This window comes from Carcharodon carcharias (genome assembly GCF_017639515.1).
Source record: "Carcharodon carcharias isolate sCarCar2 chromosome 36 unlocalized genomic scaffold, sCarCar2.pri SUPER_36_unloc_2, whole genome shotgun sequence".
NCBI lineage: Eukaryota > Metazoa > Chordata > Chondrichthyes > Lamniformes > Lamnidae > Carcharodon > Carcharodon carcharias.
Window position 1 is genome coordinate 743,842 of NW_024470737.1, and position 27,300 is coordinate 771,141.

Genomic DNA, 27,300 nt, shown 5'->3' on the forward strand with positions numbered 1-27,300 from the left:
GTTGGGGAGGTGGGTGGGGAGGTGTTGGGGGTGGGGAGGTGTGGGGGGTGGGGAGGTGGGTGGGGAGGTGTGGGGGGTGGGGGTGGGGAGGTGTTGGGGGTGGGGAGGTGTTGGGGTGGGGAGGTGGGTGGGGAGGTGTGGGGGTGGGGGTGGGGAGGTGTGGGGGGTGGGGAGGTGGGTGGGGAGGTGTGGGGGGTGGGGAGGTGTTGGGGGTGGGGAGGTGGGTGGGGTGGGGGTGGGGAGGTGTTGGGGGTGGGGAGGTGGGTGGGGTGGGGGTGGGGATGTGTGTGGGGTGGGGTGGGGTTGTGGAGGTGTGGGGGGTGGGGAGGTGTGGGAGGTGTTGGGGGTGGGGAGGTGTTGGGGGTGGGGATGTGTGTGGGGTGGGGTGGGGGTGTGGAGGTGTGGGGGGTGGGGAGGTGTGGGAGGTGTTGGGGGTGGGGAGGTGTGTGGGGAGGTGTTGGGGGTGGGGAGGTGTTGGGGGTGGGGAGGTGTTGGGGGTGGGGAGGTGGGTGGGGAGGTGTTGGGGGTGGGGAGGTGTGGGGGTGGGAAGGTGTTGGGGGTGGGGAGGGGTGGGGAGGTGTTGGGGGTGGGGAGGTGTGTGGGGAGGTGTTGGGGGTGGGGAGGTGGGTGGGGAGGTGTTGGGTGTGGGGAGGTGTGGGGGGTGGGGAGGTGTTGGGGGTGGGGAGGTGTTGGGGTTGGGGAGGTGGGTGGGGTGGGGGTGGGGAGGTGGGTGGGGTGGGGGTGGGGAGGTGTTGGGGGTGGGGAGGTGGGTGGGAAGGTGTTGGGGGTGGGGAGGTGTTGGGGGTGGGGTGGTGTTGGGGGTGGGGAGGTGGGTGGGAAGGTGTTGGGGGTGGGGAGGTGTGGGGGGTGGGGAGGTGTTGGGGGTGGGGAGGTGTTGGGGGTGGGGAGGTGTGTGGGGAGGTGTTGGGGGTGGGGAGGTGTTGGGGGTGGGGAGGTGTTGGGGGTGGGGAGGTGGGTGGGGAGGTGTTGGGTGTGGGGAGGTGTTGGGGGTGGGGAGGTGTTGGGGGTGGGGAGATGTTGGTGTTGGGGGTGGGGTGGGGTGGGTGGGGAGGTGTGGGGGGTGGGGTGGGGGGTGGGTGGGGAGGTGTGGGGGGTGGGGAGGTGTGGTGTTGGGGGTGGGGGGTGGGGAGGTGTGGGGGTTGGGGAGGTGGGTGGGGAGGTGTTGGGGGTGGGGAGGTTTGGGGGGTGGGGAGGTGTGGTGTTGGGGGTGGGGGGTGGGGAGGTGTGGGGGGTGGGGAGGTGGGTGGGGAGGTGTGGGGGGTGGGGGTGGGGAGGTGTTGGGGTGGGGAGGTGGGTGGGGACGTGTGGGGGTGGGGGTGGGGAGGTGTGGGGGGTGGGGAGGTGGGTGGGGTGGTGTGGGGGGGGGGGAGGTGTTGGGGGTGTGGAGGTGGGTGGGGTGGGGGTGGGGAGGTGTTGGGGGTGGGGAGGTGGGTGGGGTGGGGGTGGGGAGGTGTGGGGGGTGGGGAGGTGTGGGGGGTGGGGAGGTGTTGGGGGTGGGGAGGTGTGGGAGGTGTTGGGGGTGGGGAGGTGTGTGGGGAGGTGTGTGGGGTGGGGTGGGGGTGGGGAGGTGTTGGGGGTGGGGAGGTGTGTGGGGTGGGGTGGGGAGGTGTGGGGGGTGGGGAGGTGTGGGAGGTGTTGGGGGTGGGGAGGTGTGGGAGGTGTTGGGGGTGGGGAGGTGGGTGGGGAGGTGTTGGGGGTGGGGGGTTGTTGGGGGTGGGGAGGTGTGTGGGGAGGTGTTGGGGGTGGGGAGGTGTTGGGGGTGGGGAGGTGTGTGGGGAGGTGTTGGGGGTGGGGAGGTGTTGGGGGTGGGGAGGTGTGTGGGGAGGTGTTGGGGGTGGGGAGGTGTTGGGGGTGGGGAGGTGTTGGGGGTGGGGAGGTGTGGTGTTGGGGGTGGGGGTGGGGAGGTGGGTGGGGAGGTGGGTGGGGAGGTGTGGGGGGTGGGGAGGTGGGTGGGGAAGTGTGGCGGGTGGGGGTGGGGAGGTGTTGGGCGTGGGGAGGTGTGGGGGGTGGGGAGGTGTTGGGGGTGGGGGTGGGGAGGTGTGGGGGGTGGGGAGGTGTTGGGGGTGGGGGTGGGGAGGTGTTGGGGGTGGGGAGGTGGGTGGCGAGGTGTGGGGGGTGGGGAGGTGTTGGGGGTGGGGAGGTGTTGGGGGGTGGGGAGGTGGGTGGGGAGGTGTGGGGGGTGGGGAGGTGTTGGGGGTGGGGAGGTGGGTGGGGAGGTGTTGGGGGTGGGGAGGTGGGTGGGGAGGTGTTGGGGGTGAGGAGGTGGGTGGGGAGGTGTTGGGGGTGAGGAGGTGGGTGGGGAGGTGTTGGGGGTGGGGAGGTGTTGGGGGTGGGGAGGTGGGTGGGGAGGTGTTGGGGGTGGGGAGGTGTGGGGGATGGGGAGGTGTTGGGGGTGAGGAGGTGTTGGGGGTGGGGAGGTGGGTGGGAATGTGTGGGGGGTGGGGGTGGGGAGGTGTGGGGGGTGGGGAGGTGGGTGGGGATGTGGGTGGGGAGGTGGGTGGGGACGTGTTGGGCGTGGGGAGGTGGGTGGGGAGGTGTTGGGCGTGGGGAGGTGGGTGGGGAGGTGTTGGGCGTGGGGAGGTGTGGAAGGTGTTGGGAGTGGGGAGGTGTTGGGGGTGGGGAGGTGTTGGGGGTGGGGTGGGGGTGGGGAGGTGTTGGGGGTGGGGAGGTGTGTGGGGTGGGGTGGGGGTGGGGAGGTGTGGGGGGTGGGGAGGTGTTGGGGGTGGGGAGGTGTTGGGGGTGGGGAGGTGTTGGGGGTGGGGAGTTGTGGGGGTGGGGAGGTGTTGGGGGTGGGGAGGTGTTGGGGGTGGGGAGGTGGGTGGGGAGGTGTTGGGAGTGGGGAGGTGTTGGGGGTGGGGAGGTGTGGGGGTTGGGGAGGTGTTGGGGGTGAGGAGGTGTTGGGGGTGGGGAGGTGTTGGTGTTGGGGGTGGGGGTGGGGTGGGTGGGGAGGTGTGGGGGGTACGGTGGGGGGTGGGTGGGGTGGTGTGGGGGGTGGGGAGGTGTTGGGGGTGGGGAGGTGTTGGGGGTGGGGAGGTGTTGGTGTTGGGGGTGGGGGTGGCGTGGGTGGGGAGGTGTGGGGGGGTACGGTGGGGGGTGGGTGGGGAGGTGTGGGGGGTGGGGAGGTGTGGTGTTGGGGGTGGGGGGTGGGCAGGTGTTGGGGGTGGGGAGGTGTGGGGGGTTGGGGAGGTGGGTGGGGAGGTGTTGGGGGTGGGGAGGTGTGGGGGGTGGGGAGGTGGGTGGGGAGGTGTGGGGGGTGGGGGTGGGGGGGTGTTGGGGGTGGGGGTGGGGAGGTGTTGGGGGTGGGGAGGTGTTGGGGTGGGGAGGTGGGTGGGGAGGTGTGGGGGTGGGGGTGGGGAGGTATGGGGGGTGGGGAGGTGGGTGGGGAGGTGTGGGGGGTGGGGAGGTGTTGGGGGTGGGGAGGTGGGTGGGGTGGGGGTGGGGAGGTGTTGGGGGTGGGGAGGTGGGTGGGGTGGGGGTGGGGATGTGTGTGGGGTGGGGTGGGGGTGTGGAGGTGTGGGGGGTGGGGAGGTGTGGGAGGTGTTGGGGGTGGGGAGGTGTTGGGGGTGGGGATGTGTGTGGGGTGGGGTGGGGGTGTGGAGGTGTGGGGGGTGGGGAGGTGTGGGAGGTGTTGGGGGTGGGGAGGTGTGGGAGGTGTTGGGGGTGGGGAGGTGTGTGGGGAGGTGTTGGGGGTGGGGAGGTGTTGGGGGTGGGGAGGTGGGTGGGGAGGTGTTGGGGGTGGGGAGGTGTGGGGGTGGGAAGGTGTTGGGGGTGGGGAGGTGTTGGGGGTGGGGAGGTGGGTGGGAAGTTGTTGGGGGTGGGGAGGTGTTGGGGGTGGGGAGGTGTGTGGGGAGGTGTTGGGGCTGGGGAGGTGGGTGGGGAGGTGTTGGGTGTGGGGAGGTGTGGGGGGTGGGGAGGTGTTGGGGGTGGGGAGGTGTTGGGGTTGGGGAGGTGGGTGGGGTGGGGCTGGGGAGGTGGGTGGGGTGGGGGTGGGGAGGTGTTGGGGGTGGGAGGTGGGTGGGAAGGTGTTGGGGGTGGGGAGGTGTTGGGGGTGGGGTGGTGTTGGGGGTGGGGAGGTGGGTGGGAAGGTGTTGGGGGTGGGGAGGTGTGGGGGGTGGGGAGGTGTTGGGGGTGGGGAGGTGTTGGGGGTGGGGAGGTGTGTGGGGAGGTGTTGGGGGTGGGGAGGTGTTGGGGGTGGGGAGGTGGGTGGGGAGGTGTTGGGGGTGGGGAGGTGGGTGGAGAGGTGTTGGGTGTGGGGAGGTGTTGGGGGTGGGGAGGTGTTGGGGGTGGGGAGATGTTGGTGTTGGGGGTGGGGGTTGGGGTGGGTGGGGAGGTGTGGGGGGTGGGGTGGGGGGTGGGTGGGAGGTGTGGGGGGTGGGGAGGTGTGGTGTTGGGGGTGGGGGGTGGGGAGGTGTGGGGGTTGGGGAGGTGGGTGGGGAGGTGTTGGGGGTGGGGAGGTGTGGGGGGTGGGGAGGTGTGGTGTTGGGGGTGGGGGGTGGGGAGGTGTGGGGGGTGGGGAGGTGGGTGGGGAGGTGTGGGGGGTGGGGGTGGGGAGGTGTTGGGGTGGGGAGGTGGGTGGGGTGGTGTGGGGGGTGGGGAGGTGTTGGGGGTGGGGAGGTGGGTGGGGTGGGGGTGGGGAGGTGTTGGGGGTGGGGAGGTGGGTGGGGTGGGGGTGGGGAGGTGTGGGGGGTGGGGAGGTGTTGGGGGGTGGGGAGGTGTGGGAGGTGTTGGGGGTGGGGAGGTGTGTGGGGAGGTGTGTGGGGTGGGGTGGGGGTGGGGAGGTGTTGGGGGTGGGGAGGTGTGTGGGGTGGGGTGGGGAGGTGTGGGGGGTGGGGAGTTGTGGGAGGTGTTGGGGGTGGGGAGGTGGGTGGGGAGGTGTTGGGGGTGGGGGGTTGTTGGGGGTGGGGAGGTGTGTGGGGAGGTGTTGGGGGTGGGGAGGTGTTGGGGGTGGGGAGGTGTGTGGGGAGGTGTTGGGGGTGGGGAGGTGTTGGGGGTGGGGAGGTGTGTGGGGAGGTGTTGGGGGTGGGGAGGTGTTGGGGGTGGGGAGGTGTGGTGTTGGGGGTGGGGGTGGGGAGGTGGGTGGGGAGGTGGGTGGGGAGGTGTGGGGGGTGGGGAGGTGGGTGGGGAAGTGTGGGGGGTGGGGGTGGGGAGGTGTTGGGGGTGGGGAGGTGTGGGGGGTGGGGAGGTGTTGGGGGTGGGGGGTGGGGAGGTGTGGGGGGTGGGGAGGTGTTGGGGGTGGGGGTGGGGAGGTGTTGGGGGTGGGGAGGTGGGTGGCGAGGTGTGGGGGGTGGGGAGGTGTTGGGGGTGGGGAGGTGGGTGGGGAGGTGTTGGGGGTGGGGGGTTGTTGGGGGTGGGGAGGTGTGTGGGGAGGTGTTGGGGGTGGGGAGGTGTTGGGGGTGGGGAGGTGTGTGGGGAGGTGTTGGGGGTGGGGAGGTGTTGGGGGTGGGGAGGTGTGTGGGGAGGTGTTGGGGGTGGGGAGGTGTTGGGGGTGGGGAGGTGTGGTGTTGGGGGTGGGGGTGGGGAGGTGTGTGGGGAGGTGTTGGGGGTGGGGAGGTGTTGGGGGTGGGGAGGTGTGGTGTTGGGGGTGGGGTTGGGGAGGTGGGTGGGGAGGTGGGTGGGGAGGTGTGGGGGGTGGGGAGGTGGGTGGGGAAGTGTGGGGGGTGGGGGTGGGGAGGTGTTGGGGGTGGGGAGGTGTGGGGGGTGGGGAGGTGTTGGGGGTGGGGGTGTGGAGGTGTGGGGGGTGGGGAGGTGTTGGGGGTGGGGGTGGGGAGGTGTTGGGGGTGGGGAGGTGGGTGGCGAGGTGTGGGGGGTGGGGAGGTGTTGGGGGTGGGGAGGTGTTGGGGGTGGGGAGGTGGGTGGGGAGGTGTGGGGGGTGGGGAGGTGTTGGGGGTGGGGAGGTGGGTGGGGAGGTGTTGGGGGTGGGGAGGTGGGTGGGGAGGTGTTGGGGGTGGGGAGGTGTTGGGGGTGGGGAGGTGGGTGGGGAGGTGTTGGGGGTGGGGAGGTGTTGGGGGTGAGGAGGTGTTGGGGGTGGGGAGGTGGGTGGGAATGTGTGGGGGGTGGGGGTGGGGAGGTGTGGGGGGTGGGGAGGTGGGTGGGGATGTGGGTGGGGAGGTCGGTGGGGACGTGTTGGGCGTGGGGAGGTGGGTGGGGAGGTGTTGGGCGTGGGGAGGTGTGGAAGGTGTTGGGAGTGGGGAGGTGTTGGGGGTGGGGAGGTGGGTGGGGAGGTGTTGGGGGTGGGGAGGTGGGTGGGGAGGTGTTGGGAGTGGGGAGGTGTTGGGGGTGGGGAGGTGGGTGGGGAGGTGTTGGGGGTGAGGAGGTGTTGGGGGTGGGGAGGTGTTGGGGGTGGGGAGGTGGGTGGGGAGGTGTGGGGGGTGGGGGTGGGGAGGTGTGGGGGTGGGGAGGTGGGTGGGGAGGTGTTGGGGGTGGGGAGGTGGGTGGGGAGGTGTTGGGAGTGGGGAGGTGTTGGGGGTGGGGAGGTGTGGGGGTTGGGGAGGTGTGGGGGTGGGGGTGGGGAGGTGTTGGGGGTGGGGAGTTGTTGGGGGTGTGGAGGTGTGGTGGATGGGGTGGGGGTGGGGAGGTGGGTGGGGAGGTGGGTGGGGAGGTGTGGGGGGTGGGGAGGTGGGTGGGGAAGTGTGGGGGGTGGGGGTGGGGAGGTGTTGGGGGTGAGGAGGTGTTGGGGGTGGGGAGGTGTTGGGGGTGGGGAGGTGTTGGGGGTGGGGAGGTGGGTGGGGATGTGTTGGGGGTGGCGAGGTGGGTGGGGAGGTGTTGGGGGTGAGGAGGTGGGTGAGGAGGTGTTGGGGGTGGGGTGGGGGTGGGGAGGTGTGGGGGGTGGGGGTGGGGAGGTGTTGGGGGTGGGGAGGTGGGTGGGGAGGTGTTGGGGGTGAGGAGGTGGGTGGGGAGGTGTGGGGGGTTGGGAGGTGTGGGGGTGGGGAGGTGGGTGAGGAGGTGTTGGGGGTGGGGAGGTGTTGGGGGTGGGGAGGTGTTGGGGGTGGGGAGGTGGGTGGGGAGGTGTTGGGGGTGGGGAGGTGTTGGGGGTGAGGAGGTGTTGGGGGTGGGGAGGTGGGTGGGAATGTGTGGGGGGTGGGGGTGGGGAGGTGTGGGGGGTGGGGAGGTGGGTGGGGATGTGGGTGGGGAGGTGGGTGGGGACGTGTTGGGCGTGGGGAGGTGGGTGGGGAGGTGTGGGGGTGGGGAGGTGGGTGGGGAGGTGTGGGGGGTGTGGGGGGTGGGGAGTTGGGTGGGGAGGTGTGGGGGGTGTGGGGGGTGGGGAGGTGGGTGGGGAGGTGTGGGGGATGGGGTGGGTGGGGAGGTGTTGGGGGTGGGGAGGTGTTGGGGGTGGGGAGGTGTTGGCGGTGGGGAGGTGTGGGGGTGGGGGTGGGGAGGTGTTGGGGGTGGGGGTGGGGAGGTGTGGGGGTGGGGGTGGGGAGGTGTTGGGGGTGGAGGTGGGGAGGTGTGGGGTGGGGGTGGGGAGGTGTTGGGGGTGGGGGTGGGGAGGTGTGGGGGTGGGGGTGGGGAGGTGTTGGGGGTGGGGGTGGGGAGGTGTTGGGGGTGGGGGTGTGGAGGTGTTGGGGGTGGGGGTGGGGAGGTGTTGGGGGTGGGGGTGGGGAGGTGTGGGGGTGGGAGTGGGGAGGTGTTGGGGGTGGGGGTGGGGAGGTGTTGGGGGTGGGGGTGTGGAGGTGTTGGGGGTGGGGGTGGGGAGGTGTTGGGGGTGGGGGTGGGGAGTTGGGTGTGGAGGTGTGGGGGGTGTGGGGGGTGTGGGGGGTGGGGAGTTGGGTGGGGAGGTGTGGGGGGTGTGGGGGGTGGGGAGGTGGGTGGGGAGGTGTGGGGGGGAGGTGTTGGGGGTGGGGAGGTGGGTGGGGAGGTGTGGGGGGTGGGGAGGTGGGTGGGGAGGTGTTGGGGGTGGGGAGGTGTGGGGGGTGGGGAGGTGTGTGGGGAGGTGTTGGGGGTGGGGAGGTGTGGGGGTGGGGGTGGGGAGGTATTGGGGGTGGGGAGGTGGGTGGGGAGGTGTTGGGGTGGGGTGGTGGGTGGGGAGGTGTTGGGGGTGAGGAGGTGGGTGGGGAGGTGTGGGGGGTGGGGAGGTGGGTGGGGAGGTGTGGGGGGTGTGGGGGGTGGGGAGTTGGGTGGGGAGGTGTGGGGGGTGTGGGGGGTGGGGAGGTGGGTGGGGAGGTGTGGGGGGGAGGTGTTGGGGGTGGGGAGGTGGGTGGGGAGGTGTGGGGGGTGGGGAGGTGGGTGGGGAGGTGTTGGGGGTGGGGAGGTGTTGGGGGTGGGGAGGTGTGGGGGTGGGGGTGGGGAGGTGTTGGGGGTGGGGGTGCGGAGGTGTGGGGGTGGGGGTGGGGTTAGTGGGACACGCTGGAGGTCTCAGTGTTTGTTCTGCCCCCTTGGCCCTCCCCCTCTGCAGGTTATGGGACCTACCCTGGCCGCCGGCGCGGCAACGCCCACCCCCAGAGCGTCAGCGTGCCCTGTCCCAGCTGTCAGCGGGAGGTGGACCTGGGCGAGCGGGGACTGACCGACCTCTTCCGCAACCTGACCCTGGAGCGCATCGTGGAGCGCTACAAGCACACGGCCAACCTGGGGGCCGCGGTCCAGTGCCAGCTCTGTAAACCCCCCACCCAGGAAGCCACCAAGGGCTGCACCGACTGCCGGGCCAACTACTGCAACGAGTGCTTCAAGCTCCACCACCCCTGGGGCACCCCCAAGGCCCAGCACGAGTACATCGGACCCACCCTCAGCTTCAGACCCAAGGTGCCGGGTCTACTCCCTCCATCTCAGCCTGTCGGGGGTGGGGTGGGGGGTGGGGGGGGGGGGGGGGGGGGGCGGTGGGAGTGGGAGGGGGGGGTCGGTGGGCGTGGTTCCTGGGGCGCCGCCCAACACCGTACACGTTGCATTCCCATAGCGCCTCCGGGGGCCTCCCAGCCAATCCGATTGGCTCTGGGAGTGGGGTCAGGAAACGGCCCCTTTTGGAAGTCCACGTACACCGCATCCGCCTCACCCACCGGCTCGATCCCCTCAGCCAGAGACCGTTCACCCTGAACAGAACGGCTCCACATTTCCTCACTCCGTCCAGCTTTCTCCAAAGGGCTGGAATTTTGCCCCATCGTCCGGATTATCCGTGTTTTTTTATTGATGTTGGTTGAGGGATAAATATCGAACCCCAGGTCCCTGGGGAGAGCTCCCACCCCAACCTGCGCCCCCCCCAACCACCCCCATCCCCCACCTCTTCTTCCAATAGCAGATGAGGCAGCTTTTAAATCTGCCCGAGAGATCAGACAGGGACCTCAGTTTAACCTCTCATGCTGACAGTGCGGCGCTCCCTCAGCACTGACCCTCCGACAGTGTGGCACTCCTTCAGTACTGACCCTCCGACAGTGCGGCACTCCCTCAGCACTGACCCTCCGACAGTGCGGCACTCCCTCAGTACAGACCCTTCGACAGTGCGGCGCTCCCTCAGCATTGACCCTCCGACAGTGTGGCACTCCTTCAGTACTGATCCTCCGACAGTGCGGCACTCCCTCAGCACTGACCCTCCGACAGTGCGGCACTCCCTCAGTACTGACCCTTCGACAGTGTGGCACTCCTTCAGTACTGACCCTCCGACAGTGCGGCACTCCCTCAGCACTGACCCTCCGACAGTGCGGCACTCCCTCAGCACTGACCCTCCGACAGTGTGGCACTCCTTCAGTACTGACCCTCCGACAGTGCGGTACTCCCTCAGTACTGACGCTCCGACAGTGTGGCACTCCCTCAGTACTGACCCTCCGACAGTGCGGCACTCCCTCAGTACTGACCCTCCAACAGTGCGGCACTCCCTCAGCACTGACCCTCCGACAGTGCGGCACTCCCTCAGCACTGACCCTCCGACAGTGTGGCACTCCTTCAGTACTGACCCTCCGACAGTGCGGTACTCCCTCAGTACTGACGCTCCGACAGTGTGGCACTCCCTCAGTACTGACCCTCCGACAGTGCGGCACTCCCTCAGTACTGACCCTCCGACAGTGCGGCACTCCCTCAGTACTGACCCTCCGACAGTGCGGCACTCCCTCAGTACTGACCCTCCGACAGTGTGGCACTCCCTCAGTACTGACCCTCCGACAGTGCAGCACTCCCTCAGTACTGACCCTCTGACAGTGCGGTGCTCCCTCAGTACTGACCCTCAGACAGTGCGGAGCTCCCTCAGTACTGACCCTCCAACAGTGCGGCACTCCCTCATTACTGACCCTCCGACAGTGCGGCACTCCCTCAGTACTGACCCTCCTACAATGCGGCACTCCCTCAGTACTGACCCTCTGACAGTGCAGCACCCCCTCAGAGTGGCAGGAGTGAGAGGAAGAGACAGAGAGGCAGAGACGGACAGAGAGAGAGAGAGAAGGAGAGAGGTAGTGAGAGACAGAGACAGTTTCCTGCAATGCTACTCTCTTTCACTTGGCTCCCAGCCAAAGTTGTTCAGCAAAGGAGCTGCATGTTTCAGGCTGCTTTTTTGCTGACCTTCCCACAATGTTTGACAGCTACGCATCTCGTCAACGCAAGAGCCTTACATGTGATTCAATAAACATTCATCACGAGGCTGTGAGACCGTGTGAAACTCTTCCATAACAAACTCCTATCGGCCCATCACTCTGACATTGTAGGAGGATGGCCCCAATATTCCTGAACACACTCCCTCCACCACCGACGCACAGTAGCAGCAGTGTGTGTACCATCTACAAGATGTACTGCAGCAACTCACCAAGGCTCCTTAGACAGCAGCTTCCAAACCCACGACCACTACCATCTAGAAGGACAAGGGCAGCAGACACATGGGGAACACCACCACCTGGAAGTTCCCCTCCGAGCCCCTCACCATCCTGAATTGGAAATATATCGGCCGTTCCTTCACTGTCGCTGGGTCCAAATCCTGGAACTCCCTCCCTAACAGCACGGTGGGTGTACCTACACCACAGAGACTGCAGCGGCTCAAGAAGGCAGCTCACCCCCACCTTCTCAAGGGGGGCAACTATTGATTGGACACTTCCCCCTTCTCATCCAATTGTGGATGTCGGATCTTTCCCAACCACTCTGGGGACGTAGGTTCAAATCCCACCCCGGCCGCTGGTGGAATTTAAATCCGATGAATAAATCTGGGAATATAAAGTGAGTCTCAGTGACAGTGACCATGACGACCATCATCGATTGTCATAAAAACCCCATCTGGGTCACTAACGCCCCCTTTAGGGAGGGAAATCTGCCCTCCTTACCCGGTCTGGCCTACACGTGACTCCAGACCCCACAGCCCACGTGGTCGCCCCTTAAACTGCCCCCCACTGAAATGGCCGAGCCAGACCCTCATTTCCAGGGGGCAATTAGGGATGGGCAACGAACGCTGGGGTCTCAGCAGAGAGCCCCACATCGCCCCCGCCCCCCCCCCCCCCCACCCTGAACAAATTCTTAAAAACCCAACCGGGAGGGCAGACGGGGGCCTAGCTTTAACGTCTTACCCGAGCGCCGGGTACCTGCGGCAGTGCGGCACTCCCCTCAGTCCTGGGTGAAGGGCATGGGTTTCTCGAACCCCCCGACCTTCTGACTCCGAGGCGAGCGAGAGAGAGGGAGGGGGAGAGAGAGAGAGAGAGAGAGCGCACGACTCTCTCAGACGCGGCTGACAGGGGCGTGCGGTGGTTGTTGAGGTTGGGGGGGGGGGTAAATGAAACCCCGCGTGCCTCACTGGGTTTTCCGTTACAGGTACTGATGTGCCCAGAACATGAGCTGGAGAAGGTGAACCTGTACTGTAAAACATGCCAACGTCTGATTTGCCAGCTCTGTAAGCTGCGGAGGGTACACACAGCGCATAAGATCACCCCAGCTGGCAACATTTATCAGGCACTGAAGGTAAAGGTCGGACCAAGTTGCCATTCGGCCCCTCACCAGCCTCTTCCGTCCCATCCATCAAGGTATCCCCCTTTTCCTACCTCCCTCGTGTGTTTATCCAGCCTCCTCCCCTCCCCCCACCATCACGAGGACTCAGCGGGGTGACGGGGAGAGACGCAGGATGCGATGAGGGAGGCCATTCGGCCCATCCTGCCCACCCTGCTAGCCCCCGTGCCGCTCTTCCCCGATTGGCTTGCGGCTCAGCGCAGCCTGCGCACCCCACCCTCACCCCCCCACCTCCCCCGAGAGTCCGCTCCGTGTTGTCCAGCCGTGTGTCTGGGTGTGACCCACCCCACCGCCGCCCCCCCCCCACCCCACGTTGACCTTTGAACCTGTGACCCCACCCCTGCCCTCCCATCTTGTCCCACTCCCGCTCCCTCCGCTATTGGATGGCCCCTCGATACAAGCAGCCTCTCGCAGGGTGGGACCCCCACACCCACACCCCCCCTCCCAGCCTCACCAACCATCCCTGTACACTGGGATCACACCCTCGGCCCTCGAGAGGGGCAGTCTGCGGAACACGCCGGAATTTTTGTGTTGAAGGGTCAAAGGATTATCCCGGCCTTCGAGTCACTGATGTTCTGTGAAACTTGCTGAATCCTTTTTTTGACCTTCTTTCTTATTTCTCACCCTCCTTTCTCCACCCCCCCACCCCCCCACCTTGCCTTCCCACCCTCACCGTTCCTCACTCCCTTCCTCTCTCTTCCTCCCTCCCTCGCCTTCCCTCATCCTCCCCCATCCGCCCTCACTCGCCCTCTCACCTTCTCTCGTTCCCTCGCCCTTCCTAACTCACACTCCCTCTTGCACCCTCACCCTCCCTCTTCTTCCCTCGCTCGACCTCCATCCCTCATTCTCCCTCCCTCATATTCCCTCCCTCACCCTCTTCCCCTGACATTTTCCCCTCAACCTCTGTCCTTCAACCTTTTTCTCTCAACCTCCTTCCCTCGGCCTCTGTCTTTCGACCTTTTCCACTTGACCTCTTACCCTCGGCATTTTACCCTTAACCTCGACTTTCCCTCATCCTTTTCCCCTTGACCTCTTACCCTCGGCCTTTTACCCTCGACCTCGACTTTCCCTCATCCTTTTCCCCTTGACCTCTTACCCTTGGCCATTTACCCTCAACCTCGACTTTCCCTCATCCTTTTCCCCTTGACCTCTTACCCTCGGCCTTTTACCCTCGACCTCGATTTTCCCTCATCCTTTTCCCCTCGACCTCTTACCCTCGGCCTTTTACCCTTGACCTTGACTTTCCCTCATCCTTTTCCCCTTGACCTCTTACCCTCGGCCTTTTACCCTCGACCTCGACTTTCCCTCATCCTTTTCCCCTTGACCTCTTACCCTCGGCCTTTTACCCTCGACCTCGACTTTCCCTCATCCTTTTCCCCTTGACCTCTTACCCTCGGCCTTTTACCCTCGACCTCGACTTTCCCTCATCCTTTTCCCCTTGACCTCTTACCCTCGGCCTTTTATCCTTGACCTCGACTTTCCCTCATCCTTTTCCCCTTGACCTCTTACCCTCGGCCTTTTACCCTCGACCTCGACTTTCCCTCATCCTTTTCCCCTTGACCTCTTACCCTCGGACTTTTACCCTCGACCTCGACTTTCCCTTATCCTTTTCCCCTTGACCTCTTACCCTCGGCCTTTTACCCTCGACCTCGACTTTCCCTTATCCTTTTCCCCTTGACCTCTTACCCTTGGCCTTTTACCCTCGACCTCGACTTTCCCTCATCCCTTTCCCCTTGACCTCTTACCCTTGGCCTTTTACCCTCGACCTCGACTTTCCCTCATCCTTTTCCCCTCGACCTCTTACCCTTGGCCTTTTACCCTCGACCTCGACTTTCCCTCATCCTTTTCCCCTCGACCTCTTACCCTTGGCCTTTTACCCTCGACCTCGACTTTCCCTCATCCTTTTCCCCTCGACCTCTTACCCTTGGCCTTTTACCCTCGACCTCGACTTTCCCTCATCCTTTTCCCCTTGACCTCTTACCCTTGGCCTTTTACCCTCAACCTCGACTTTCCCTCATCCTTTTCCCCTCGACCTCTTACCCTTGGCCTTTTACCCTCGACCTCGACTTTCCCTCATCCTTTTCCCCTTGACCTCTTACCCTTGGCCTTTTACCCTCAACCTCGACTTTCCCTCATCCTTTTCCCCTTGACCTCTTACCCTTGGCCTTTTACCCTCGACCTCGACTTTCCCTCATCCTTTTCCCCTTGACCTCTTACCCTCGGCCTTTTACCCTCGACCTCGACTTTCCCTCATCCTTTTCCCCTTGACCTCTTACCCTTGGCCTTTTACCCTCGACCTCGACTTTCCCTCATCCTTTTCTACTCGACCTCTTACCCTTGGCCTTTTACCCTTGACCTTGACTTTCCCTCATCCTTTTCCCCTTGACCTCTTGCCCTCGGCATTTTACCCTCGACCTCGACTTTCCTTCATCCTTTTCCTCTTGACCTCTTACCCTCGGCCTTTGACCTTGGACCCATCCTTGCCCCCATCCTTTTACCCTCGACCTCATTCCCTCGACCTCTTCCTCCTAACCTCTCATCCTCTACCTCTGTCCATCGTCATCTTTATCACGGTTTTTTACCCGCGACCTCCGTCCTTTGACCTCTCTCGCAACCTCTTACTGTGCACCTCTGTCCTTCGCCTCTCTCCCTCACCCTCCCTCCATCCCTTGCCCTTTGCTCGCTTGACCTCCCCCCCCGCCTTGGCTTTTACCTCTCTTGTCGTCCTTCCCTCTATTGTTGTCCCCACTCTCCCTGCTCCCTCCTTTGGCCGCTCTTTCCCCTCCCCCTTCTCGTACCACCTTCCCCCCACCACCGCCCCCCCCACCCCCACCCCCTCACCCCCTCACCCCCCCCACCCCCACCACCGTACCTTCCTTCCCTCCTCCACCCTCCTCCTCTCCGACCAGGATAAACTCAGCAAGACAATCACCTACATCATTAGCAATCAGAACCTGGTCCAGACCCAGATCCAGACTCTGGACGAGCTGGTACAACAGACCGAGGTAAGGGCCCCGCCGATTGACCAGCTGTGCCCGCCGGGTCACCCCGAGGTGCCTCGGGTGCCAGCTACACGCGAGCAGGGAGGGGGAACGTCTCCCCTTGGGCCCCTCCGGCATCGAGGGCAGGGATGAGGGAGCCAGGAGGAGATGACCCCTGACCCAAGCTGGGGACCCCCCCCACCCCCCCAACACAACCGAGAGACCCTGAGGCTGGTGGGCACCAGGGGGTGGGATTGTCCGGGCTTTAGGCCACCTTTTGGGACGAGGGGCACGATGACCGGGAGAGCCTTATCCCCGGCGCTAATGGGGGTGGCGCCGGCGCCAGGGAGCGGGCTCTTGCCGGTTGGCACCCTTGGCTTCGGCCTAGCGGAGGTGCCAACAGGCCTTGGAAATTGGGCCTCTGGACCGCAGGCCCTTCACTCCCGCCGAGTGGGTCCCCTGTCGGAATGCTCCTGCCTGTCGAGCGGGCAGATCCCAACACTGGGGCCCACAGCCCCTGGAGTCCAATTCAGCGGGGGAGGGGGTGCAGGGGCTGGCGAGTGGAATGGAATTCCGGGAATCCGGCAATGTCCGGCTCGGCGCCACCAGACGGTCACCGATTTCAGTAAAACGCCAAGTGGCCGGCTGTACTTGTCTGTGGGAGAGGGTCTGCCAGCCCGTGCCCCAGGACGGGGCCTGTAACAAGGCGATGAGCTGGGGGGGGCGGCGAAAGGCTGTAGCGGCCCATCGAGAACTCACCATCCCCCCCCCCCACCCCACCACAACGCTCCGGAGGGTTGGAACAGCGTGACTGGGTGTCAACTGGGCATCTAACTAGGACACACACCCGCCTCAGACAGTGCGGCACTCCCTCAGTACTGACCCTCTGACAGTGCGGCGCTCCCTCAGTACTGACCCTCCGACAGTGCGGCACTCCTTCAGTACTGACCCTCAGACAGTGCGGCGCTCCCTCAGTACTGACCCTCCGACAGTGCAGCAGTCCCTCAGTACTGACCCTCCAACAGTGCGGCGCTCCCTCAGCACTGACCCTCCGACAGTGCGGTGCTCCCTCAGTACTGACCCTCCGACAGTGCGGCGCTCCCTCAGTACTGACCCTCCGACAGTGCAGCACTCCCTCAGTACTGGCCCTCCGACAGTGCGGCACTCCCTCAGTACTGACCCTCCGACAGTGCGGCGCTCCCTCAGCACTGACACTCCGACAGTGCGGCGCTCCCTCAGTACTGACCCACCGACAGTGCGGCACTCCCTCAGTACTGACCCTCCGACAGTGCGGCACTCCCTCAGTACTGACTCTCCGACAGTGCGTCACTCCCTCAGTACTGACCCTCCGACAGTGCAGCACTCCCTCAGTACTGACCCTCCGACAGTGCAGCGCTCCCTCAGTACTGACCCTCCGACAGTGCGGCGCTCCCTCAGTACTGACCCTCCGACAGTGCAGCACTCCCTCAGTACTGACCCTCCGACAGTGCGGCACTCCCTCAGTACTGACCCTCCGACAGTGCAGCACTCCCTCAGTACTGACCCTCCGACAGTGCGGCACTCCCTCAGTACTGACCCTCCGACAGTGCGGCGCTCCCTCAGTACTGACCCTCTGACAGTGCGGCGCTCCCTCAGTACTGACCCTCCGACAGTGCGGCGCTCCCTCAGTACTGACCCTCCGACAGTGCAGCACTCCCTCAGTACTGACCCTCCGACAGTGCAGCACTCCCTCAGTACTGACCCTCCGACAGTGCGGAACTCCCTCAGTACTGGCCCTCCGACAGTGCAGCACTCCCTCAGTACTGACCCTCCGACAGTGTGGCACTCCTTCAGTACTGACCCTCCGACAGTGCAGCACTCCCTCAGTACTGACCCTCCGACGGTGCTGCACTCCCTCAGTACTGACCCTCCGACAGTAGGGCACTCCCTCAGCACTGGCAGTGGAAGCGTCGGCCTGGATTATGGGGCTCAATTCTCTGGAGTTGGGGATTCAAACCTGCGCCCTTCAGATTCTGAGGAGAGGGAGAGAGGGAGAGTGGGAGAGTGGGAGAGTGGGAGGGAGAGAGGGAGAGAGGGAGAGAGAGCGGGAGAGGGGGCGGGGGGAGAGGGACAGAGAGGGAGAGAGGGATAAAGGGGGAGAGGGAGAGGGGGGGAGAGAAGGGGAGGGAGAGAGAGCGGGGGAGAGGGAGAGAGGGGCAGAGGGGGAGAGAGAGAAAGAGGGAGAGAGGGAGAGAGGGGGAACGAGGGAGTGAGAGGGAGAGAGGAAGGGTGGGAGGGTGGGGGAGAGTGGGAGAGAGAGGGAGAGAGAGGGAGGGCGGGAGAGAGGGGGAGAGGGGGAGAGAGAGGGAGGGCGGGAGAGAGGGGGAGAGAGAGGGAGGGTGGGAGAGAGGGGGAGAGGGGGAGAGGGGGAGAGAGGGGGAGAGAGAGGGAGGGCGGGAGAGAGAGGGAGAGGGGAGAGAGGGGGAGAGAGAGGGGGAGAGAGGGAGGGCGGGAGAGAGGGGGAGAGAGAGGGAGGGTGGGAGAGAGGGGGAGAGGGGGAGAGAGAGGGAGGGTGGGAGAGAGAGAGCGGGAGGGAGAGAGGGGGAGAGGGGGAGAGAGAGGGAGAGAGGAGGGTGGAGAGAGAGAGAGAGAGGGAGAGAGGGGAGGGTGGGGAGAGAGGGGGAGAGGGGGAGAGAGAGGGAGGGTGGGAGGAAGGGGAGAGAGGGGGAGAGAGAGGGAGGGCGGGAGAAAGAGGGGGAGAGAGTGGGAGGGTGGGAGAGAGGGGAGAGAGAGGGAGGGTGGGAGAGAGGGGGAGAGAGAGGAGGGTGGGAGAGAGGGGGAGAGGGGGGAGAGAGAGGGAGGGTGGGAGAGAGGGGGAGAGGGGGAGAGAGAGGGAGGGTGGGAGAGAGGGGGAGAGAGAGGGAGGGTGGGAGAGAGGGGGAGAGGGGGAGAGAGAGGGAGGGCGGGAGAGAGGGGAGAGGGGGAGAGAGAGGGAGGGTGGGAGAGAGAGGGAGGGCGGGAGAGAGAGGGAGGGCGGGAGAGAGAGGGAGGGCGGGAGAGAGAGGGAGAGGGGGAGAGAGAGGGAGGGCGGGAGAGAGGGGGAGAGAGAGGGAGGGTGGGAGAGAGGGGGAGAGGGGGAGAGAGAGGGAGGGCGGGAGAGAGGGGGAGAGAGAGGGAGGGCGGGAGAGAGGGGGAGAGGGGGAGAGAGAGGGAGGGCGGGAGAGAGGGGGAGAGGGGAGAGAGGAGAGGGAGGGTGGGAGAGAGGGGAGAGGGGGAGAGGGTGGGAGAGAGGGGGAGAGAGAGGGAGGGTGGGAGAGAGGGGGAGAGGGGGAGAGAGAGGAGGGCGGGGAGAGAGGGGGAGAGGGGGAGAGAGAGGGAGGGTGGGAGAGAGGGGGAGAGAGAGGGAGGGCGGGAGAGAGGGGGAGACGGGGAGAGGGGGAGAGAGAGAGGGGGAGAGAGAGGGAGGGGGAGAGGGAGGGAGGGTGGGAGAGAGGGGGAGAGAGAGGGAGGGTGGGAGAGAGGGGGAGAGAGAGGGAGGGCGGGAGAGAGGGGGAGAGAGAGGGAGGGTGGGAGAGAGGGGGAGAGAGAGGGAGGGGGAGGAGGAGGGTGGGAGAGAGGGGGAGAGAGAGGGAGGGTGGAGAGAGGGGAGAGAGAGGGAGGGGGAGAGGGAGGGAGGGTGGGAGAGAGGGGGAGAGAGAGGGAGGGTGGGAGAGAGGGGGAGAGAGAGGGAGGGTGGGAGAGAGGGGGAGAGAGAGGGAGGGCGGGAGAGAGGGGAGAGAGAGGGAGGGGGAGAGGGAGGGAGGGTGGGAGAGAGGGGGAGAGAGAGGGGGAGAGAGAGGGGGAGAGAGAGGGGGGAGAGAGAGAGGGAGAGAGAGGGGGAGAGAGAGGGAGGGTGGGAGAGAGGGGGAGAGGGAGAGAGGGGGAGAGGGAGGGAGGGTGGGAGAGAGGGGGAGAGAGAGAGAGGGGGAGAGAGAGGGGGAGAGAGAGAGAGGGGGAGAGAGAGGGGGAGAGAGAGGGGGAGAGAGAGGGGGAGAGAGAGGGAGGGTGGGAGAGAGGGGGAGAGAGAGGGAGGGTGGGAGAGAGGGGGAGAGGGAGGGAGAGAGGGAGAGAGAGGGGGAGAGAGAGGGAGGGTGGGAGAGAGGGGGAGAGGGAGAGAGGGGGAGAGGGAGGGAGGGTGGGAGAGAGGGGGGAGAGGGAGGGAGGGTGGAGAGAGGGGAGAGAGAGAGAGGGGAGAGAGAGAGGGGGAGAGAGAGGGGGAGAGAGAGGGGGAGAGAGAGGGGGAGAGGGAGGGAGGGTGGGAGAGAGGGGGAGAGGAGGGAGGGTGGAGAGAGGGGGAGAGAGAGGGAGGGCGGGGGAGAGGGGGAGAGGGAGAGAGGGGGAGAGAGAGGGAGGTTGGGAGAGAGGGGGAGAGGGAGGGAGGGTGGGAGAGAGGGGGAGAGGGAAGAGAGGGGGAGAGAAGAGGGGAGAGAGAGGGAGGGTGGGAGAGAGGGGGAGAGAGGGGGAGAGAGAGGGGGAGAGAGAGGGAGGGTGGGAGAGAGGGGGAGAGAGAGGGGGAGAGAGAGGGAGGTTGGGAGAGAGGGGGGAGAGAGAGGGAGGGTGTGGAGAGAGGGGGAGAGGGGGAGAGAGAGGGAGGGTGGGAGAGAGGGGGAGAGAGAGGGAGGGGCGGGAGAAGAGAGGGGCGAGAGGGGAGAGGAGAGAGAGAGGGAGGGCGGGAGAGAGGGGGAGAGGGGGAGGAGAGAGAGAGGGTGGAGAGAGAGGGGGAGAGGGGGAGAGAGAGGGAGGGCGGGAGAGAGGGGAGAGGGGGAGAGAGAGGGAGGGTGGGGAGAGAGGGGGAGAGGGGGAGAGAGAGGGAGGCGGAGAGAGGGGGAGAGAGAGGGAGGGTGGGAGCAGAGAGGGGGAGAGGGGGAGAGAGAGGGAGGTCTGGGAGAGAGGGGGAGAGGGGGAGAGAGAGGGAGGGCGGGAGAGAGGGGAGAGGGGGAGCGAGAGAGGGAGGGCGGGGAGAGGAGGGGGGAGAGAGAGGGAGGGCGGGGAGAGAGGGGAGAGAGGGGGAGAGGAGGGAGGGAGGGAGAGAGGGGGAGAGGAGGGGGAGAGAGAGGGAGGGTGGGAGAGAGGGGGAGAGGGGAGAGGCGAGGCGAGAGGTGGGAGAGAGAGGGAGAGGGGGAGAGAGAGGGAGGGTGGGAGAGAGAGGGGGAGAGGGAGAGAGGGGAGAGAGAGGGAGGGTGGGAGAGAGGGGGAGAGGGAGAGAGAGGGGGAGAGAGAGAGAGTGTGGGAGAGAGGGAGAGAGAGGAGGGTGGGAGAGAGGGGGAGAGAGAGGGAGGGTGGGAGAGAGGGGGAGAGAGAGGGAGGGTGGGAGAGAGGGGGAGAGGGGGGAGAGAGAGGGAGGGTGGGAGAGAGGGGGAGAGAGAGGGAGGGTGGGAGAGAGAGGGGAGGGAGGGAGAGAGGGGAGAGAGGGGGAGAGAGAGGGAGGGTGGGAGAGAGGGGGAGAGGGGGGAGAGAGAGGAGGGTGGGAGAGAGGGGGAGAGGGGGAGAGAGAGGGAGGGTGGGAGAGAGGGGGAGAGAGAGGGAGGGTGGGAGAGAGGGGGAGGAGAGAGAGGGAGGGTGGGAGAGAGGGGGAGAGAGAGGGAGGGTGGGAGAGAGGGGGAGAGAGAGGGAGGGTGGGAGAGAGGGGGAGAGAGAGGGAGGGTGGGAGAGAGGGGGAGAGGGGGAGAGAGAGGGAGGGTGGGAGAGAGGGGGAGAGAGAGGGAGGGTGGGAGAGAGGGGGAGAGAGAGGGAGGGTGGGAGAGAGAGGGAGGGTGGGAGAGAGGGGGAGAGGGGGAGAGAGAGGGAGGGTGGGAGAGAGGGGGAGAGAGAGGGAGGGTGGGAGAGAGAGGGAGGGTGGGAGAGAGAGGGAGGGTGGGAGAGAGGGGGAGAGGGGGAGAGAGAGGGAGGGTGGGAGAGAGGGGGAGAGGGGGAGAGAGAGGGAGGGTGGGAGAGAGGGGGAGAGAGAGGGAGGGTGGGAGAGAGAGGGAGAGGGGGAGAGAGAGGGAGGGTGGGAGAGAGGGGGAGAGAGAGGGAGGGTGGGAGAGAGGGGGAGAGAGAGGGAGGGTGGGAGAGAGGGGGAGAGAGAGGGAGGGTGGGAGAGAGGGGGAGAGGGGGAGAGAGAGGGAGGGTGGGAGAGAGGGGGAGAGGGGGAGAGAGAGGGAGGGTGGGAGAGAGGGGGAGAGGGAGAGAGGGGGAGAGAGAGGGAGGGTGGGAGAGAGGGGGAGAGGGGGAGAGAGAGGGAGGGTGGGAGAGAGGGGGAGAGAGAGGGAGGGTGGGAGAGAGGGGGAGAGAGAGGGAGGGTGGGAGAGAGGGGGAGAGAGAGGGAGGGTGGGAGAGAGGGGGAGAGAGAGGGAGGGTGGGAGAGAGGGGGAGAGAGAGGGAGGGTGGGAGAGAGGGGGAGAGGGGGAGAGAGAGGGAGGGTGGGAGAGAGGGGGAGAGAGAGGGAGGGTGGGAGAGAGGGGGAGAGAGAGGGAGGGCGGGAGAGAGGGGGAGAGGGGGAGAGAGAGGGAGGGTGGGAGAGAGGGGGAGAGGGGGAGAGAGAGGGAGGGTGGGAGAGAGGGGGAGAGAGAGGGAGGGCGGGAGAGAGGGGGAGAGGGGGAGAGAGAGGGAGGGTGGGAGAGAGGGGGAGAGGGGGAGAGAGAGGGAGGGCGGGAGAGAGGGGGAGAGGGGGAGAGAGAGGGAGGGTGGGAGAGAGGGGGAGAGGGGGAGAGAGAGGGAGGGTGGGAGAGAGGGGGAGAGAGAGGGAGGGTGGGAGAGAGGGGGAGAGGGGGAGAGAGAGGGAGGGTGGGAGAGAGGGGGAGAGGGGGAGAGAGAGGGAGGGCGGGAGAGAGGGGAGAGGGGGAGAGAGAGGGAGAGAGGGAAGGTTGGGAGAGAGGGGGAGAGAGAGGGAGGGTGGGAGAGAGGGGGAGAGGGGGAGAGAGAGGGAGAGAGGGAGGTTGGGAGAGAGGGGGAGAGAGAGGGAGGGTGGGAGAGAGGGAGAGAGGGGGAGAGAGAGGGAGGGTGGGAGAGAGGGGGAGAGAGAGGGAGGGTGGGAGAGAGGGGGAGAGGGGGAGAGAGAGGGAGGGTGGGAGAGAGGGGGAGAGAGAGGGAGGGTGGGAGAGAGGGGGAGAGGGGGAGAGAGAGGGAGGGTGGGAGAGAGGGGGAGAGAGAGGGAGGGTGGGAGAGAGGGGGAGAGAGAGGGAGGGTGGGAGAGAGGGGGAGAGGGGGAGAGAGAGGGAGGGAGGGAGAGAGGGGGAGAGGGGGAGAGAGAGGGAGGGCGGGAGAGAGGGGGAGAGGGGGAGAGAGAGGGAGAGAGGGAGGTTGGGAGAGAGGGGGAGAGAGAGGGAGGGTGGGAGAGAGGGGGAGAGAGAGGGAGGTCGGGAGAGAGGGGGAGAGAGAGGGAGGGTGGGAGAGAGGGGGAGAGAGAGGGAGGGTGGGAGAGAGGGGGAGAGGGAGGGAGGGTGGGAGAGAGGGGGAGAGAGAGGGAGGGTGGGAGAGAGGGGGAGAGAGAGGGAGGGTGGGAGAGAGGGGGAGAGAGAGGGAGGGTGTGAGAGAGGGGGAGAGAGAGGGAGGTCGGGAGAGAGGGGGAGAGAGAGGGAGGGTGGGAGAGAGGGGGAGAGAGAGGGAGGGTGGGAGAGAGGGGGAGAGGGAGGGAGGGTGGGAGAGAGGGGGAGAGAGAGGGAGGGTGGGAGAGAGGGGGAGAGAGAGGGAGGGTGGGAGAGAGGGGGAGAGAGAGGGAGGGTGGGAGAGAGAGGGAGGGTGGGAGAGAGGGGGAGAGGGGGAGAGAGAGGGAGTGTGGGAGAGAGAGGGAGGGTGGGAGAGAGGGGGAGAGGGGGAGAGAGAGGGAGGGTGGGAGAGAGGGGGAGAGGGGGAGAGAGAGGGAGGGTGGGAGAGAGAGGGAGGGTGGGAGAGAGAGGGAGGGTGGGAGAGAGAGGGAGGGTGGGAGAGAGGGGGAGAGGGGGAGAGAGAGGGAGGGTGGGAGAGAGAGGGAGGGTGGGAGAGAGAGGGAGGGTGGGAGAGAGAGGGAGGGTGGGAGAGAGGGGGAGAGGGGGAGAGAGAGGGAGGGTGGGAGAGGGGGAGAGAGAGAGGGAGGGTGGGAGAGAGAGGGAGGGAGGGAGAGAGGGGGAGAGGGGGAGAGAGAGGGAGGGTGGGAGAGAGAGGGAGGGTGGGAGAGAGAGGGAGGGTGGGAGAGAGAGGGAGGGTGGGAGAGAGGGGGAGAGGGGGAGAGAGAGGGAGGGTGGGAGAGAGAGGGAGGGTGGGAGAGAGAGGGAGGGTGGGAGAGAGAGGGAGGGTGGGAGAGAGGGGGAGAGGGGGAGAGAGAGGGAGGGTGGGAGAGGGGGAGAGAGAGAGGGAGGGTGGGAGAGAGGGGGAGAGAGAGGGAGGGTGGGAGAGGGGGAGAGAGAGAGGGAGGGTGGGAGAGAGGGGGAGAGGGGGAGAGAGAGGGAGGGTGGGAGAGAGGGGGAGAGGGGGAGAGAGAGAGGGAGGGTGGGAGAGAGGGGGAGAGGGGGAGAGAGAGGGATGGTCTCACTGATGTCTCCTATCTGACTTCCCCCAGCGCAACAGCTCCAAGGCCCAAGAGGAGGTGGTGAAGTTGATTCAGGAGCTGTGCTGCTTGCTGGAGGACAAGCAGACGACCCTACTGCAGGCCATTGAGGAGTGCAAGCAGCAGAGACTGCAGAGCCTCAGCGCCCAGATCTCGGAGCACCAGGGAATGCTGGAACATTCCGGAATGGTGAGCTACACGCAGGAGGTGCTGAAGGAGACCGACCACCCTTGCTTTGTCCAAGCAGCCAAACAGCTGTATTCCAGGTACGCTGAGTTCCACCCTCCAACTACCATTCCCCTCCCTCTCTCCCCCTCGTGGGGGAGTCTAGAACGAGGCAGGGTGGGGGTGGAGGGGGGGCACAGATTCAGAATGAGGGGTCTCCCATTGCTGACGGAGATGAGGAGGAATTTTTTCTCCCAGAGGGTTGTGAATCTTTGGAATTCTCTACCCCAGAGGGTGGTGAACCTTTGGAATTCTCTACCCCAGAGGGTTGTGAATCTTTGGACTTCTCTACCCCAGAGGGTGGTGAACCTTTGGAATTCTCTACCCCAGAGGGTTGTGAATCTTTGGAATTCTCTACCCCAGAGGGTTGTGAATCTTTGGACTTCTCTACCCCAGAGGGTTGTGAATCTTTGGAATTCTCTACCCCAGAGGGTTGTGAATCTTTGGAATTCTCTACCCCAGAGGGTTGTGAATCTTTGGAATTCTCTACCCCAGAGGGTTGTGAATCTTTGGACTTCTCTACCCCAGAGGGTTGTGAATCTTTGGACTTCTCTACCCCAGAGGGTTGTGAATCTTTGGAATTCTCTACCCCAGAGGGTTGTGAATCTTTGGAATTCTCTACCCCAGAGGGTTGTGAATCTTTGGAATTCTCTACCCCAGAGGGTTGTGAATCTTTGGAATTCTCTACCCCAGAGGGTTGTGAATCTTTGGAATTCTCTACCCCAGAGGGTTGTGAATCTTTGGAATTCTCTACCCCAGAGGGTTGTGAATCTTTGGAATTCTCTACCCCAGAGGGTTGTGAATCTTTGGAATTCTCTACCCCAGAGGGTTGTGGATGCTCCATCGTTGAGCAGGTCCAAGCCTGATGTGGATGGATTTCGGTTACGAAGGTGTAGGCCGGGAGAGAGGAGTTGAGGCAGGAGTTCACCCATGGTCACGTTGAGCAGCACAGCAGGCTCAAGGGGTTGAGTGGCCAGCTGCCTCTCCTATGCCAACCCCAGAGGAGTCCATTCAGTCTGTCGTTTCTGTGCCGGCTCTCCATCTGAGCAACTCACCTAGTGCCCCTCCCCCGCCTTCTCCCCGCAACCCTGCACGTTCTCCCATTGCCGATAACTCTCCAATTCCCTATCAAGATCCTCGATTGAACCCATCTCCCCCCAACACTCTCGGGCAGCGCATTCCAGACCCCAACCACTCGCTGCGTGAAAAAGTTTCTCCTCGTGTCTCCATCGCTCCTTTCACCGATCCCCTTAAATCTGGGTCCCTCAAGTCCCCCCATTGGGAACAGTTTCTCCCCGTCGACTCTGTCCAGACCCCCCGTGATTTTGAACACCTCCATCAAATCTCCTCTCAACCTTCTCTACTCCGAGGTAAACAGCCCCAACTTCTCCCATCTGTCCACGGAACTGAAGTTCCTCATCCCTGGGAACCATTCTCGTGAATCTCTCCTGCACTCTCTCCGGAGTCCTCACATCCTTCCTAAAGTGCGGCACCCAGAAACGGACACGATACTCCAGCTGAGGCCGAGCTCCTGCCTCATACAAATTCAACGTAACCTCCTTGCCCTGGTGCTCTATGCCCCTATTAATGAAGCCCGGGACGCTGTGTTTTTTATTAACCGTTCTCCCAACCTGTCCTGCCGCTTTGAATTTTTTATATTTCAGGATTGTAAAAGCCACGGAATCATTGCAGAACTTTTCCCCAGCGGCAGACCCATCATTCGACCACTTCCAGTTGGACATCACCAGTGAACTGAAGCTTCTCAACAATCTGCAGTTTGCCACAGGTTAGTGCAGAGGCCTAGTGTGGCCTAGCGAGCCTAGGCCTGACCACGAGCCTTGGCTCAAAGCAAGAGATGAATCAAGAGGAGCTCCTTGGGGTTTCCGATGGGGGATCCAGTTCCAAACCCACCTCAGGGCAATGGGGGAGGAGTGGGGGGGGGTGGGTGGGTAGTCGCGCACCCTCACCTCTTGAGTTCAGAGGTCGGGGGTGCGAGTCCCCAGTCCAGAGACTTGAGACACGTAATCCCAGGCAGCGCCAGTACTGAGGGGAGTGCCACACTGCCGGAGGTGCCATCCTTCGGATGAGACACTAAAACAGAGGCCACCGTCTGTCCTGTTACGTGGATACAAAAGGCCCGAAGGCTACAATTGGAAGAACATTATATGGGAAGGGGAGAGTTCTCCCCGGTGTCCTGGGAACCAATATTTATACCTCAACCAACATCACCGACCAAGAGCAGACTCGACTCATTTCAGGGATCACATTCCACACAATATGGCTGCTGCAATTACCCATGTAAAATGTCACGGCACAATATACACACAGTGTAACACCGGAGACATGCCCAGGACAGGTACAGCACGGGGTTAGATACAGAGTAAAGCTCCCTCTACACTGTCCCCATCAAACACTCCCAAGACAGGTACAGCCCGGGGTTAGATACGGAGTAAAGGTCCCTCTACACTGTCCCCATCAAACACTCCCAGGACAGGTACAGCCCGGGGTTAGATACGGAGTAAAGGTCCCTCTACACTGTCCCCATCAAACACTCCCAGGACAGGTACAGCAAGGAGTTAGATACAGAGTAAATCTCCCTCTACACTGTCCCCATCAAACACTCCCAGGACAGGTACAGCACGGGGTTAGATACAGAGTAAAGCTCCGTCTACAGGGTAAGAGAGTGGGTAAGAAGATGGCAGGTGGAGTATAATGTGGGGCAGTGTGAAGTTATTCACTTTGGCCATAAGAATAGAAAACCAGAATATTATTTAACAGGTGTGAAACCTGTAAGTGTTGATGTTCAGAGAGACTCGGGTGAGTTTGTACAAGGAACACAGGAAGTTAGGGTGTGGGTGCAGTAAGCTGTTAGGAAGGTAAATGGTATTTGGGCCTTTATTACAGGGGCTGGGGTACAAGAAGGAAGAAGCCTTGCTCCAGTTGTACAGGGTGTTGGTGAGACCACATCTGGAATACTGTGTGAGGTTTTGGTCTCCACATTTAAGGAAGGATATCCTTGTATTGGAGGTGGTACAGCGAAGGGTCACTAGATTGGTCCCTGGGATGAGGGGGATGTCCTACGACGAGGGGCTGAGTAAATTGGGTTTATATTCTCTGGAGTTTAGAAGAATGAGAGACGATCTGATTGAAACCTACAAGATCCTGAAGGGGTTTGACAGGGTGGGCGCTGAGAGATTGTTTCCACTGGTCGGAGAATCTAAAACACGGGGGTCCAGTCTCAGGATAAGGGGCTGATCATTTAGGACTGAGATGAGGAGAAATGTCTTCACCCAAAGGGTGGTGAATCTTTGGAATTCTCGACCCCAAAGGGTTGTGGATGCTCCATTGTTGAATATATTTACGGCTGGGATAGACAGATCTCTCTGAATCGACGGGTATGGGGAGCGGGTGGGAAAGTGGGGTTCAAGCCCAAGATCAGCCATGATCGTACTGAATGGGGGAGCAGGCTCGATGGGCTGAATGGCCTAATCCTGCCCCTGTTTCTTATGTTCTTACGTCTTATATCTGATGGGGCACCGCACTGTCGGAGGGTTAGTACTGAGGGAGTGCTGCACTGTCGGAAGGTCAGTACTGAGGGAGCGCCGCACTGTCGGAGAGTCAGTACTGAGGGAGTGCCGCACTGTCGGAGGGTCA

General features: G+C 64.5%; 1 protein-coding gene across 1 annotated transcript in view; it reads left to right on the forward strand.

The window, feature by feature from the left end:
* Positions 1 to 27,300, forward strand: part of LOC121274413 (tripartite motif-containing protein 46-like) — a 113,214-nt gene that overhangs the window by 13,828 nt on the left and 72,086 nt on the right. Inside the window, exons 2-6 of the mRNA XM_041181723.1 lie at positions 8,414 to 8,757; positions 11,728 to 11,874; positions 14,829 to 14,924; positions 23,434 to 23,687; positions 25,311 to 25,432. Coding sequence (XP_041037657.1) covers positions 8,414 to 8,757; positions 11,728 to 11,874; positions 14,829 to 14,924; positions 23,434 to 23,687; positions 25,311 to 25,432 — 963 coding nt within the window. The remainder of the gene's footprint in view (positions 1 to 8,413; positions 8,758 to 11,727; positions 11,875 to 14,828; positions 14,925 to 23,433; positions 23,688 to 25,310; positions 25,433 to 27,300) is intronic.